Genomic DNA, 16,246 nt, shown 5'->3' with positions numbered 1-16,246 from the left:
TACGATTTCAGTTTTTTCAGTGTCGCAGTGAGATACTAACAGTGGCTTATTTTGATTTATTTTGCTGGGTTACTTCAACCCTCAAACACTGGAGCAGGGATCCTGAGTTGTTACACAACTGTTTAACAACCTCAGTGAGGCTTCAGCATCGTTTTCAGGGGATGATGTTAGAAATGCCTTTGAGTTATGTGGATAAAGACAATTGAGCCTGTCTTACCAAAAATAAATTAGTGTCGGCTATTTTTACAAGTTCAGGGACATTTTTAGTCTCTCACTGAAGACTCTGCTCAAATGGCTGAATCTGTCTGAAAACAACAAAGTTTCATTTGCCTGAAAGGTCAAATCCCTGACTTCTTTGACTGGCAGTCATTTTTAAGTATCAATCAAATCAAAGAACAGCCTGCATTTTCAAGTTGTTGCTACTCTGTTTTTTAGCTCTTTATTCCATGTTTGAGAAATATTCAGCCATATTGGAGATGTGGTTAGTAAAGCATGAGAGCCACAGGAAGAGTTACAGAGAGGAGTTAAAGCAGCACAGGACCAAAGGACGTTGCTAAATCATTAATCCCTTCACCTTATTTTCTGCTTTGACCTTCATGGATCTCTCCAACACTTCATCACATTAACAGAAAAGCTTATGATAAAATACCAGCACTAGGAGGAGGAAAAACTATCCACTTGGTTAAAAAAAAATCCATAAAAGCAAACTAAATCTTCTGCTTTGTTCAGTTTACTCCATGAATAATTCCTCATGCAGCGAAAAAAAACTCTTTATTTTCCCTGTTTGACCTTTAGCAGTGAATGGTTTCTGAAAACAGATGAGTGTTGATGAAAGACCATCACATCAAATAACCCAACCAACCCAGTAACTGAAACACAATCTCAATGCAGCGCCTGCTGTAGCAAACGAGTGTATGAGGGCCAAACACACAAACATGCACTTGCATAGCCTTCACATTCAATGCTAAGCAAATGTTCCAGCTTGCTGCCTGCAACAATAAAAGTATGTATCCTAGAGCAAAATTCAAAGGGGAAAAGGTGTTTCCAACTCTGGTTCAGTATTTAGACCTGTACTGGATTCTGATTGGTCAATACACTAAGCTTTATCACATAGGATCCCACACATCCAATCAAATCAACCTGTAGAGAGTAGTCTGGCACATTTCATCTCTGCCTGTTGACACTGTGGCAAAAGCCTTACTCCCATTAGCATTTTAGATGTAACACAGAGGATGTTTTTAATGTTACGTTTATTTAAAAAGATATCTAAATTAATACTTAGAGGCCAGTCAGTAGAAAGAAGTGAGGAGAAAATGCTGCTTAAAGGTACAGTCTGCAGGATTTTCCCCCCAAAAATAAAATATCAGCTTTTACCGGAATAATCCTGCTCAGTCGTCTCCTCTGGCCCCCATACATGCGTGTCAGTGTCTGTGTCAGCCTCAACCCCCTCCTCTGCCTGTAAGTAGATTTTTTGGTTGTATCCAGACGTTTCTGGGCGGAGAGTAGGCAAAGTTACATTAGCCAATCAAATTGCGCCCATTGTGCAAAGTGACTTTGTCGATTAGAGAGCAAAAGAAGCTAATCAGAGCAACTATGACAATGGGCGTAGCACAGAGGAAGAAAAACAACCAAAGTGAAACAAAACTCAAACAGATAAAGCTTTCCTAAACAAGGGTAAAGCTTGGCTTAACTTTCACTTCCTTTAGGAACTTGAAGAGCAGCACAGGACAAAGAGTGACGTGAGTTAGCTTTTTGCTAACCAGGTATGTGTCAAATACCTGGGATTAGCTTGTGCTAACATGCAAAGTCAGGCACACAGCTCTTGAGTCTCTTCCACGTAGAAGCGTGATGCTACAAGTGGTTGCTGGGGTAGTGAGTGCGTTTACGTAGTCACAGTTGGAGGCAGTGGGTGTGTGCTGCTGCTGGCACTGAACCAAGGAGGAGGAGCCCAGTTTAAATGTTGTGTTTACTGACAAGTAAACACAATTCTGGCAGACCCTATCTTTTAGAGGAGGGGTAGTTAATGGATAGTAAATAGACCTGTACTTATAAAGCGCTTATGTAGCTTCTTTCTGACCACTCAAAGCACTTTACACTGCTAGTCTCAGGCCTTGTACTCCCCTCCATCAGATTTTAAAAATACTTTTGTCCACACACACACCGGGCAAATTCGCCGAGAAGTGCAGCTTGAAGCATGCCAAACCCATATATGTCAGTGTTTGTCACAACCTATACCTGTGTAAATCAATCAGAATGAACCTCTGTCATTCAGCTGCGACGTTTGAGATCCAAAAACTTGCATCTACATGAACCCGTGAAACTGGAGTTTTCTAAAATCTTTACTTTGGCCAGAGTTTTCAGAAAACATTGTTTTTAGTGACGAAAAACTGGGGTTTGGTGTGGATTACACCATCCACACACACTGATGGTAGTGAGCGTTTTATGTTAAGAAACCACCAGTTTAATGAACACATTCACATCCATCCACACAACACTGACCAACACTGGGGGAAATTTAGGGTTTCGGTTCGTGCTCCCGTGACTGTAGGAAGCCTTAACCTTCTGGTTGAGAGGCGACGACTCTACCACTGAGCCACAGCAGTGAAAGGGTTACAAATGGGACGCCATCCCACACAGTGTGAGAGCAGGCTGGTGATCAGCATGAGAAGGAGGAGGAGCCAGGCTGTTGGGGCTGTCTGTGGCTCTTCTTTATGCAACAGAGGCTCCTGTTTGTTAAATGAACACATTCTTAAATTGCAAGTTTATCTTGTTTTATCAGACTTCAATCATTCAGTCCACCAGACAAGAGTCAATCTGAGTCATCAGCTGTTTGGTATTGTCAAAGATTCTGAAATATTTTCATGAGCACCCAAACCCAAATACTCAGCTCTGCTGTTCATCCACAAATACATGTTCTTTACAAACCTGGCTCCTTTTTAAAGGGGATAAAGAAATAACCTACTTACTGCTAAGTCCAGCTATGTATAGGGTAATGTATGTTTATGTGAAATGAAATGCCAACAGGGTGAGAAAAAACCCTGGCACAGAGAGGAAGGATTGCTGAACAGGATCCAAAAATAACACATGTCCAAATAACACGGATCTCCACCAGTGTTGGGAATAACAGCGTTAAAAACAACGGCACCACTAACTTTAATTGTTTTTCAGTTTAAGATAATCTCATTTATTTTTCAGAATTTTAGACGTTAAGACGCTGTAACTGACACAGACAGTGAAGGGTGGTGATGTGTGTTTTTTTTTTCTTACTGTCCTTCTTTGATAAAGGGGGAGGGGTGACTTATACGTTAGTGATGGTGATTGGCTAAAGGTTTAATACAATTTCATGGTAAGCCAATCAGAGCCAGAGTTTGGATGAGTGCTCAACGCGCAGCCAAAAACAGCCACACAAGAGAACCAGATGCAGCAATGGCAAGTGCTGAGTGGTCTGTCAAGTTAAAACTGGTGTTTTTAGGATGGACGTACAGACAGTACTACAGTTTAATCGATGTAAAAGGCAAGAACATACATGTGACGAGAACATGATGCCCCAGAGAAAAACCATAGACAGTATAGAACATGGACGTAGTCTCCGCAACGTCACCTGTACCCGTGCAATAAAGCCAATCATTGGAAGCAGCCATATTGGATACGACACCAGCTGTGAACCTTCTTTCTAACAGCTATTGGGCACCTGCCAGTCACGTGAACTGAGCTGTGTCTCTGATTGGACAATCAGATGATTCTAATATATTGCAAATCATTGAGTCGACGTACAGTGTGTGCCAACAGAGTAAGACTTGTTTTGGAAACCAGGCTGTAAATATGTTTTTAATGCCATAAAAGTCTGTTTTTGACTTGGTGTGTACATGGTTTCTGGTCTTACTGCAACGTGTTACTTCCTCAGAATTGCCTGTTATCATAGTAGGATTAAGGAAGTCAATGGGACCCTAGGATATTCCTTCTGAGGGGCCCCCTTATAGATCATGCTGTCCCACAGGCACACACTCCAGGCAGTGCTGCCAGATCTAGTGATAGGAACAAGTGACCAGCTCTGAGGAAACAAGCCCAACAGGTGCTCTACCACATTCTGTAAACATGAGACCTCTTGAAAACAGCATAAATATTCATTTTTGTGGTAAACGCAGTCAGCACTTTTTTTAAACTTGAAAAAGAAAATATGCATATTATGCATCAATAACAGCAAACTGACAATAAAAAGTCAACATAAAAACTTTAAATGATACAGTTTTTCTTTGTTTAAGAAAAAATAATACTATTTGTTACAATAGAAATAATAAAAATATTTCTATTAAATAAATAATAATAAATGTTTCTCATTCTTGTGAAGAGCTGAGAGAGAATTAAACTGGGACTATACAGGCAACAAATCAAGCCCAAATGAGCAACTACGCTTTAGAAATCAAGTCCAAAACCCACAGCACATGACTGATGAGATTTCCAAGCAATTTTATGGAAAAACAAGCTCAAGGTCACTTCTAAAAAGCAGACTTGGCAACCATAGTGACAGCACCAATGGCCAGCAGTGAAACAAGTAAACACAACATGGCCACGTGGGCACCTGTTGATCAGATAGGTGATGTATTTATTTATCATATTTTCAAAAAATGTCTGACCAGTTAGAGCAGTGGTTCTCAAACTTTTTTCAGTCATGTACCCCATATAATATGTTTTTTTTTCTGCCAAGTACCCCCTAACAAACACAACGCAGTTTTGGATGGAAAAAAAATTAGAACATAGCACTGTACTCTTCGTGTCTATTGAATATTACATTACATTTGTGACCTCAAACTTATATTGGATTCAAACATTGATTAAATAAATGGTGATAAAGGAATTTTGCTAGGTTGCTATTTTTTGAATATACATTTTTGAATCTTTTGTACCCCCAGGAGTGCCCTTACGTACCCCCAGGGGTGAATGTACCCCCATTTGAGAACCACTGAGTTAGAGGGCCCCTTTACACCTGGGGGCCCAAGCCTGCAGCCTAGGTGAGCCTGTGTCATATTCTGCACTGTCATATTTAAAAATCATTCGAATTTTTTGCACATTTTTAAAATTTCAATTCTTTCTGAAATTTATGCATTTTTTTACATTTCACAAATGTCAGAAATTTCTCTCTCTTTTTTTTTTTTTTTGCAAATTCATAAAAATTAAAAAACAAAGACATCACACTTACAATTTCATAACTAAAAAAATCTTTCTTAGATAGTTATCTATTATACTTTAACAATTTTCAGAATTTTACACATTCTATTGTCTTTATAGTGAAGATAAAGTAGATTTCATGGCTCTGGAATGACTTTAACCCAGGCCAGCTGAGGCTGCTTTGAAAGTAAAGGTTGCAGAGCCCTGATTTAAGTGCATTCGTTATTTAAAGTCCATTTAAAAAAATGCATGATCTAAATGAATAAGAGCATCAACAAGCATTGTATAGAAGAACCATCTAAGTCAACATGTCTAAAACAGTGTTTGGTTGCAGGATGTTCTTTTAGTGTCATTTTTCCTTAAAAAGTCAACAAACACAGATTTAATTTTGTTGCAATGGAAGCAATGACCCAGGTTTTATAAACTGTTGTAAATGAGAAAAATCGGTGCATCAAGATGCAGGTTTTCAGTTCTCTATGGTCAGAATATCCTGGGCCTGGAGCCCCAGGAAACCTGACCCCTGTAGCGTTTTAATAGTCGGGCCCAGGCAGGAGTTTGCTGGATTTGAGGAGTTTAGAGCTTTTGGCTGCGCTGCAGTGAAAATTTGTTCTTCGCATTAGCTGCCCTTGCCCTTGATTCAGGCCTCAGTCATCCACAGCTAATCTCTTTGGTTTTAATCAGTCCTCTCCTTGGCTGCTGATTTTTTTCTTCATGCCTTCTGTCAGTTACTCGTTTTTCCTGCGCCGTGTCCTTGAAAACTCAATGCTTTGTGTTATTTGTTTTTCCCTCTTATCTCTCTACCTGTCTCCTTTTCCATGGGAATGCTCCATTTCTGTGCTAATGTAATGGTCTGTTAATGGAAATGTCCGACACGTGAACTGCGCTGACCCTTACGTACACTGCTCCTTCAGAAACTCAGGAGTTTTCAATCATCTCCAGAGTCTGCCTTTGAGAGGGAAACAAAAGGACGCCATGCGCTGACCAAACCACACAGGGCCGGATGAAGAGGCTATTAATGTGATGAAAGCCGTGGACAACAACAACTTTACAGATTCTTGAGCAGTAGAGCATGAGGACATCATTCATTAACCAAATCCTCAGAATCCATTAAGAGAGCAGCAGATTAACAAACAGGTGGCAAATCACACACGCTTTTATGACCCTCCAGAGAAAATGATGGGGGAAAGCTCATAATCTGCTACTTTAAAAAGAACTGTAGCCTGGAAGCTACACGCTGGAATCATGCAACCACTGAACCTAACAACAACTCTTTCTCTTACTGTTTCATTAAGTCAGCCTGCTCAGAGCTTCAACTCAAGTCTTGTATCTTCAAGCTCCTGGGAGGAACTTAAGGGTTGTGTCAGTTTTGGCGCCCGCTGTAGTCAAGTATCAATATCTAGGAAGCAACTTCTGATGGGTCTATAGCGTGAAAAGTTCAAAAGAGGCTACAGCAGCAGCATGCTATCAGTCATCCTGTCAGACACTCGCCCTGCGGAGCTGACGGGAGAATAAAGGGACTTGAAAGAAATCAATCTTCTCTATAATGGTCTTGTTTGCTAACGTAGGTCACAGAGAGGCATTAGTATTGATCTCCGTCTGCTACATTTCCAGCTAAAGAAGCCTTAAGTTGCTTGTCAGACTGTAAAAAATGACCTGCGGACAGAAAAGAGATTCTTGGCTCAAAAGTCCAGTATTGCTTTTATGGGTAACAGTAAACTCTAAAGATTGTCTGAAGCTTTGAGAGGCTGTATCAGATGGTTTCTTAGGTTGGTCATACATCAGAGTTTTGGTTTGAAGAGTTCAGACTCAAGGACAGTTCAGTTTTTTTGACATGAGGTGGTAAGAAAGTATTGATGGTCAATTTCATGAACTTATAATATCTGATATCACACTGTGGGTTTGCACATTGTGCCTTAAATCAAACACTGGGACACAACAATCATGCCATTATGAATGTGACGGTGGAAAATTGAACAAACATGTTCATTGAGCGTGCTCCCATGGTGAATAGTGACCTTAATGGACCTTTTAGCAACTTCAGATTGAGAACATCCCACTGGGAAAAGAGACGTTCAGACATCCTTTCACCTTCAAGGCGCAGACTGCTACTCCAGACTACGTCTTTTTCTAACATCTATCGAACATACACAACAGATCGTGATTTTAGAATGAAAAACAGGAAAATGTAAACAAACAAAACTTTTATTTTATTCGAAATAAATGTTTAAAATTAGACTTAAAAAAACAACAACGTTGAACGTCTCTTTGCGCAGTGGGCTCACTCACTCCTGCTTAGACATCCACTCCATGTCCAAAAAGCTTATTGACGTCCACGTGGGGTCACGGTTAGACGTCCAGATAGAAGACTTAATATGAACGTTGTGTAGATGTCCAGAATTAGTCTTGGACCAACAGACGCCATATAGACTTGATTTGCTCATCTCTAAGACATCCAATCAGGGCTTAAGATTAACACCCGCCAACCCACCAAATGCGGGTGAATTTCAGCGGTGACACCGTCGCTCCTACTAGCCACTTTGGCGGGTTGAATTATTTAATTGTTGTTTTCTGAAATGGCATCTGAAATACTAAACCCATTGCAGTATGACAGTAGAGCGTGGGCGTGGAGGAGCACACGTAAAGGAGAGAAACTGGTCACAGATATGAGGAGCTGAGGGAACAATATTTAAACCTCCTAATATACAAATACTTATTAAAGTTAAATGTAAAAAGTTCACTCTGGAAAAACTGTAAACAAATCTTATCTTTTCAATTTTTCAACCTTTACAACTTTCACTGCATGCAATAATAAATTCCTCCTTTTATTACTTTGTTTCAGTAGTCCACATGTTTTCGTATTTAGGGAGCACAACTGTTCCAGAGCTGAATACCTGATTTATGTATTCTTTATTTGAGTGTGCACTGGAGTCATTTACATTTAAAAAGGTTGTAAACCTATTTCAAGTAAACTTTAGCATGTCATCATCCACTTTAATCATATTAACATAATTATACAACAACAAAATTGTTGTTAGTAAAAATGCTGAGTGGCTAATAACTCTGGTAAACTACAGCCGCAGTGGCTGGTAAGCAATAAAAGTTAATGTCAAGCCCTGTGTCTGATGTTAAGTGGGATGTGTGTAGATCACTCTGGACACCATGAACAAACACTAACATTACAGGAGGATCCAAGAGCTGTGGATAAATAGTGAGATGTGGCAGCTTAGGCTGTATTTATTGACCTACACTGACAGCAATTCAGACATAAACAAAAGTGCTGAGGAAGCTGGCTGTTGCTGTGAAAATTTAGATATGAGTTTTAGCAAGTCAAACTTAAAATAATTTGTCTAGATATGTTGTTCATGAAAACTGACAATGATTATCTCTTTGGGTTTGTTTGTAAAGAATTTTTTTTTTTTTTTAAACCTTCAGCCTTTTTACTCTCAGGTATAGTCCCTCTGTATGTGGGTAAGCCTTGTCCTTTAGTCAAATATTGGGCTGACAGATTGTAGAAGTTCTATGTATGTCTCTAAGTAGGGATGCAGGATGTTGGATATCAGATATGCTGATATTTAACAACTCATGTATCTGATACCAATATTCTTTTCCGTGCACATAATTGCAGAGATTATCAAATCTCGTCTGTATTGGAGGCAGCATATTGAATTATGGTGCATACTCTTACCACATTTCTAATGTAATATTCATTTCATGTGCAAAATAAAAAATATATACTTCAACCTGTATTTTTGTTTATGAGAATTACTTTCTAACAAAACTACCACTTGAAACCTGGATGATGCTCTTTCTGAGAAAATCACAACATTACCTACAACCAGGGGAAACTCGTGCCAATTTCACATTTGACAGTCAGTAAACATAACCTCTGTTCACAGGGAACATGTAAGAAGTGCACCTGTACAGCAATTAAACCCAAACTGAATAAAATGGTTTATTTTGGTAAATGGTAAATGTGCTTAAATGAGTCAGCTTCATTTACCTTACAGACTGCTGCTTAAATTCAAGTTCAAAACTATCTGCAGCTTTAGCACATTATTTTATTGGCTTATCGGCTGAATTTGGTGTGTTAGCTGGTATCTGATATTTGATTTTTATGCCAATATTGGCCAATACAGAAAAGATGCTGATATCATGCATCCCTATCTCTAAGTTTTCAAAGCTGCATTTTTTCCTGTTTAATAGTGGTTATCTTGGCTTTTACACTTAATATTTGACTATGGATACATAATAAAATACAATAACTGATTGTAGTTTTGGAAATGTCAGTGACTGTGGGCTGAGGACTGATGTATAGGAGGTTGTATTGAAAATAACCAAGCTAATAACCAATGCAGCTAAAAACTGAACATGTCAAACTTCATTTTTTGGGCCATGAACTAAAAAATAACTATTTCACTTTAGTCTGAACTGAACTCTGAGCTAGAGAAAGAGTCGGCGTGGTCACTCAGAAATATCCCAAATCCCTTGTTGCTAACCCAGACTAGACAGTTTGATCAAAAACAAGCATTTGTAATAGAGTTCAAACTTTCAATTTCAGAAACTGACATCGGTCGAACCTTTTTAAGTTTGTTTGCCTGTTTAAAGTTCGAGCCAGCTCATTTTTGGTGTGAACTTGCACAAGTTTGTTGTGACAAGGCTTTTACAGACTCATAAAGCGAAAGCAGCGAGTGTTTCCTCAGGACACACCACGCCACAGACAACATGCTCTGCAATGTCAAGCTAGGAAACAAGGAAGAAGAAAGAAAAGGGAGGGGGGGGGGGGGGGGGGGGGGGGGATTGTTGCCAGCTGTGGCAAATTTGTTTCACAGCTGGATGACTGTTTATCTGCACAGCTGGATGACTGGTATGATGAGCATTGAGGAAACTCTCCATGTTGCCAGCTGATGATTTCAGCAACAGGTGATGTCATGCAGACTCTCATGGTCATAGCAACGCGAGCAGAGTCACTTCAGGAGGATATATCCTGAGACGTATAATGCAAAGAACTCAGTAACCTTGAACGCGCAGCTGCTTTGATTCTCACTGGATCCATGCTGGAAGATTTGTGGTAATCTTGGTCCCGAGCGAGAAGATTGCCAGAGCGTCTTAGAGGGAGAAGTGACTCAGCTCACACCATGCTGTCTATGACTGCTTACATTTTAATATTTAAATGGGACAACGTTCTTAATAATTAAAGGCTGTGGAAGTAATTAGCAGAAGTTGTAATGTGAGCTTTTGCCGGATAGTTTGTTTCAAAACAGAAACAAAATAAATGACTCAACAGTTCCAGGGGAGTTGGTTTAACCTAAATAGTGTTTTTGAAGGGCTATATTGAGCTGACACATGGGGCTGCTAGGAAAAGCAAATAAAAGGCTAAGAAGCTCCAGAGACTGAAAGTTGGGCTGTAAACAACAGATGTGTGGGGAATAGTTGACTTTATTAGTTTATTTTTACGTTCCGCGCTGAAACAAGCTGTCCAAGCAGATGCCCCATGAAATCTCACAATCTTCTGCGCTGGAAAGGAGGAAAACAGGTTTTTGCAAACTGCATCAGGCGTCCAATGAGATCTCACTCCAGGGAGCAGCCTGCCATAAAGCCACCTGTGTGTGTCTGAAAAGCGGAAGCTGAGAGAGTTATCTGCTCAGGGAGTCGTAGCCAAAAGTTATGTCAGTGTTCTGACCTTTTGAGTGCTTGGTGCCAGACTTAAAGCTGGTCCGCATCCAGGCCGACATTGTTTCTGTTCACACTGCACAATTTCTCCACCAGGTCAGCATGTTTCACCTGCTGGTGCTTTGAGTGCTTCAGCAAAAGCTACATAGATATCTACCTTTATTTTACATAATGCACCACCTCCCTCTCTCAGATGACTCACAATTTGACCTTCTTTATTTTGTTTCACCAGTGTGTGGAGCGGGCATTATTACTCAGGCACATAATCTCATATTCAATATTACTTTATCCCTTCACTTCCACCTCCTCTTCCTCTTCCTCCTCCTCCTGCACTTCTTTTGAAGGGCAGAGATGCCTCATCAGTTTTTCTTTATTAAAAGGCTCCAAAAAAGCAAGGCTGCACGGCTCAGCCTAATCCCAGCGCTGCCCACAGAGAAATACCCAACATCAAAATACAGAGTTCTACAAAGTCGTGCTAGACTGCTTATGTAACTGTCTGTCAACCTCGGTGACAAGGCCTGACGCTTCAAAAGATACAGAAAAGGCAACATGAACTTTGAGTGTGCTCCAAAGTAAGGACACAAGTTTGGAGCATGCACTTTTTTGAGATTATTTCTATTAGTGTAGCACATTATTAACAGGGGTGTCTCCTGGGGGTGGCCTAGTCCAGTGAGAGGGGGCTCCTAAGTTTGGTATCACCTTCAAGCTGGGCAACAGCAGGCTGTCAGAGGACTATAGTTTGAATTTCTTTTGATATTACTTTACAGTAGGGGTGTCCCCATACAGATTTTTTTTACTTCTGATCCAGTCCAGTTTTTTCATGTTTTGTTGATGCCGATACTTTTCTCTGATAAATCCCGAACTCCGTTGAGTGATTTTGTAGAAAATGACGAATCACATATCTTGTATCAAAATTAGCCCTGTTGGTGCCTCCTTGAGAAACACTCACTTTACAAATGTTGCAGACATTGTTTTACTGTCATTGCTTTCCAAAGAGAAGTAGTTCCTCACAGCAGACATGTTTGCAACGTGGGCTGTGTCCGAAATGGTATACTAACGTACTACATACTACATGGCCGTTGTGTATATACTGTATACTACACACTATAAGTATGATTAGAGTGCCAACCGTTTACACTGTAGTATACTACTCAGTTTCCCATGATGCACTTCAAAACCACCGACGACAAAAATTGGAAGCACACATGAGTCTGTGGAAGCACACCAGGCTATCAAATATCTCTGTTGATTCGCCACATTTGAAAGTTTTAAAGTCATCACGTAGAAAACCAAAATGTGGTCATTTGTGCCATAAAACGCACGGATGCAAATTTAATTTCGACATTTCCGACATTCTGTTGAGAGCGCCAATATGCTATCGAAGAAACTTCCGGTCGGCTCCAAAACAAGAGCCCAATTTTCAAAAGCGTTAATGAACTCAAAGGAGATGATAAAAGATGCTTTTATTTTGAAAACGGGAAGTTTGCTAGTGGCTGATTTTTAGCTAACACCGGTCTCAAGACGAATTCATCACTCTTCAAAAAAATTAGAAAATGTTTACTGCTCGCAGACACCGAAGACGATCCGTCTGTCGCCTCAGGCACTTTATTTCTATGTACTTATGTTTTGGTTTCCCTGTAGAGGTAAGTCCATTCTAGTTGCTTCTCATCTTGTCATCTCATTCACTATTTATGTTTATAAATACGGGGCTCGCAATGCATTATGGGGCGTGTCAGTGCGACTAGTATGCCCACCTCTCATACTTACAATCTTTTCCGATATAGTATACATCCGGGTATTTCTCCCACACACAATCTTTTCATACTATTTAATGTGAACGCACCACATACTATTTTTGACGTCACACTTAGTATGAGTAGTACCTTAGTATGCCATTTCGGACACAGCCTTGGTTTGATTTACAGCAGCCGTAAAGCATGACAGTGCTGAAAACATTTGAAAACGGGATCTGTCCTGATCATGTGAAAAAATCAGAGGCTATTCAATCCTCCAAAAATAGCCAAATCGGGCGCTGATAGTGTATTGGATCAAGACACTCCTATTTTAAAGGGTAGCAACAAAATGCTAAATTCTAATTTTGTAATCCAAAATTAGGAAGGTGAGATTTAAAAAGGTGGATTTTTTTTGTTTGTTTGTTTGTTTTTGACACATAATAGTGGTAGCAGCTGACATGACAAATGAATACACAGATTATTAAAACATGGTGGCTGTTAGAAATTATATATGTAGACCAGGAGTCACCAGCTGGAGGACCATGGTCTGGGTTTGAATCCTGACACCATCCTATACGGATCCAGACCTATCACCAAAATTACAAGTGGAGCTTAAATTTGACAAGACGTTTCAATTTTGCACCAGTGAGGCTTTTAAATTGTTCATGGTATCAGCTGAGCTAGGAACACACAGACCAACTGCATCCATGTTAAGCCATCTTATGTGATGCTTCTCAGCCAATGAAGTCTCTTTCAGGGTTTATATATTGTGGCTTTGCATGCAGATGAAAGTTTAGAAGGGAGAGACCAAGGTGCAGTATGAGAAAAGAAAAAGTGAACTGACTCATCCATGTTCATTCTTCCCTTTAGGAGAACAAAACCACTGTGTGATGCTCAGAGACCGTGCAGTTATCATAATTTTTTTTTTAAATACAGCCCATCTTATACTTCAAGAGATAAAAGCATTTCATCCATCTACTGTAAATGTTTGCCTTAAATATTAGATGACTGTAAATATAGTCAAATCTATATGTATATGTACAGTGCTCAACAGATTCATTAGACCACCTGCCATGAAAAAGAGAAAACCAGCTACAGGTCTTATTTGAACTCTTTCTTTCTCAGAGTGTGCCCTACAAAACTAATCTGACATTACGTTTTTTTTATTCCCCAAAATTTGAAAATTTGGAATTTTCTTGGAAGTCAGAAATTAATCAAGAATAACAAACAACCACTGAAACACAGTTTATCTATTCATGAATGAAGTAAATAAACATTAAATTATGTAATAAAGATTTCTCTTTTTGACCTTTCTGGATTTTAGTTGAATAACCCTGATGTCGACACACATTATGCCCCCCTTCCAAGTTAGTACCCAAGTTGGGCCACCCCAGATAAAAATCCTGGATAAGCCCCTGTTAAATCTCACTAAATGTCTCTTAAATATATTCAACACTTTTTATTTTCACCACAGATTGTAGAAGTAGACGTTTTTGACAAAGATGATTCAGGGCAGCAGAAAAAATTACATAAAAAGATGCTGATCCTTTAACAGGTTTTGCTGCACGACCCCAGTTTGACCTCATTCATCCTAATACATACGCACAACGCCACCACTTTCATCAGCCATGTAGGCTCCACACACACACCAGCCTCCACACCCTGCCTCTCACCATCTCCACCTGCCGTGGGTCCAGCTGGGTGGCCACTGCGGAGGGCACCGAGAACTGGATCTTCCTCCTCGCATCCTTGTCCGCCTCTCGGTCCATCAGCTCCGCGTCTGCGGGCAGCAGAGGGTCCATGACACCCTGCCTGTCACCTCCAAAGCGCAGATGTCCGACCGAACGAAAGTCCTGTTCCGGTTAAAGTTGTATGACTCTGCAGAAAATCTTTGGAAGGATTTAGCTGTTGGTGACCAAAGGCATCCCACTGCTGTCGATGCTCTCCGGGTCTGCGTCTGCCAGCGTCCGCCTCTCGTGGCTCTCTGTCCTCCTGCACGCGCTCACTGTGCGTTAGAGTCAGCCTCTCTCCCTCCCTCTGTGTGTGTGTGTGTGTGTGTGTGTGTGTGTGTGTGTGTGTGTGTGTGTGTGTGTGTGTGTGTGTGTGTGTGGACCTGTGCCGTGTTTGTGTAGAGGAGTGAAAGTGGGTGAGATCGTGCCAAAGCTTGTGATGCTTTCAGTTGCCGTCGGAAATTCGGTGCATCTGCCATTCAAAATGTTGTGAAAGTATGAAGTACGTGCATTTTCCCTGAGATTAAACAGGAAATGACTTTAAATAGCTGAGATGCCTTCACTGTCAAACAAGTTGATACTGATGGGAATTTTTTTTGAGGAAGATTTTATAAAAGAAGGACAACTCTTACACAGCTCTCACACACACTGCAAAATAAGAATCAACAGGTTTCAGGTCAAAAAGCATGTTGTAGAAAAAAAGTCAATGTGATTCACAGATAACAAGATGGGTTTTCTGCATCAATAAAAATCAATTAAAGGTATGAAAATAGAAATTGGGAAAACAACATGGAAACATTCCTCTTAAAGCTCCTGTGATGAAGCTGAAGGATTTAACGCTCTGTTTGATCGACAAAAAGACACAGGAGCGTGCCTAGCCCTAGAACACTATCGTAACAAATAGTATCACCATCACTAACATCAGGTATATTTAACCCCTTTTAAAATACCCCAAAAAAGAATATTTCACATCAAAACATATAGAAGTACAGCAATACATGACAAAGTCAAGTATTCTTTTACTTTTCCATGTACAAAGTCTCATACAATGAAATATAAAGTATCATAACATAACACACATAACAGAAAAGTAAGGCGCTAAAATAAGGGTGACATGAATAAAAAACTCCCAAAAATGCTCCTTACAAAAAAAAAAAAAAAAAAAGCTTATTGAGCTGGGAGTTTTTTCTTTGGTCTACCCATTCTTTGGACATGATGTAAGCCTTGTCTGTAAATTTTTCAATAATGTTGATAAAAATATTTTACCCCTTGATCACTAACGTCAGGTGAAAATCACCTACACACGTCCCTCCTTAAAAAAACAGGGACTGTAGCAGGAAAACACGTCCACCTTCGATGACATCAGTGAGTGGCCTGAAGTTACCCAGGGATCCACGAAACCAAGACAACCGCAACATAATGAAAATCATGTGAATACATTTGCTCGGTGAAACTCACCTTGTGGGGTGTTCTAAGGCTAGACATGGGGTAGCTCACCTGGGGCGCCCAGGTAACATCTTGGACTGTTTAATACATATAATACATGGATTCAGTCTCCATGATGTCACCCATCTGTTTATGTGTCAGAGTTTTGAAGCTTATCGTCACTGGATACTACATTGGTCCGTTTGTGGGAGTCAGCCTCAGGCAGATTTCTTTGGGCCAGAGGATGTCTCAGGTATCATGGATTACATGTGCATTGGCACAGGAATAGCACTTATAAAAAAAATCTCCAAGCATCACGCTCTAACTACCATCATGAACAACAGCTTTCCAAGGACGTTAGAGTCCACGGTTTGATTTTTAACTTTGGAAAGTAGCAAAAAGTGGAAAGACATAAATTCTTTGCCTTAAATCTAAAGGGACTCAAAAAGGTGATTGTTCAAAGAGATTATTAAGAGTGAATGAATAAATGAATAAATGAATGAATGAATGAGTAAGAGAGCT

The 16,246-nt window shown here is 40.1% G+C and overlaps 1 protein-coding gene across 1 annotated transcript in view; it reads right to left on the bottom strand.

The window, feature by feature from the left end:
* Positions 1-14,628, bottom strand: part of LOC141784684 (protein phosphatase 1 regulatory subunit 1B-like) — a 28,167-nt gene extending 13,539 nt beyond the window's left edge. Inside the window, exon 1 of the mRNA XM_074662517.1 lies at positions 14,243-14,628. Coding sequence (XP_074518618.1) covers positions 14,243-14,371 — 129 coding nt within the window. The 5' untranslated portion in view covers positions 14,372-14,628. The remainder of the gene's footprint in view (positions 1-14,242) is intronic.
* Between the last annotated feature and the right edge of the window lie 1,618 nt (positions 14,629-16,246).

This window comes from Halichoeres trimaculatus, unplaced genomic scaffold (assembly GCF_033239565.1).
Source record: "Halichoeres trimaculatus isolate MK-OKI-2021-1 unplaced genomic scaffold, fHalTri1.1 fHalTri1_scaffold_23, whole genome shotgun sequence".
NCBI classification, from domain to species: domain Eukaryota; kingdom Metazoa; phylum Chordata; class Actinopteri; order Labriformes; family Labridae; genus Halichoeres; species Halichoeres trimaculatus.
Note: the sequence above shows the minus strand (reverse complement) of the source record. Positions and strands in the feature narration are given on the sequence as shown.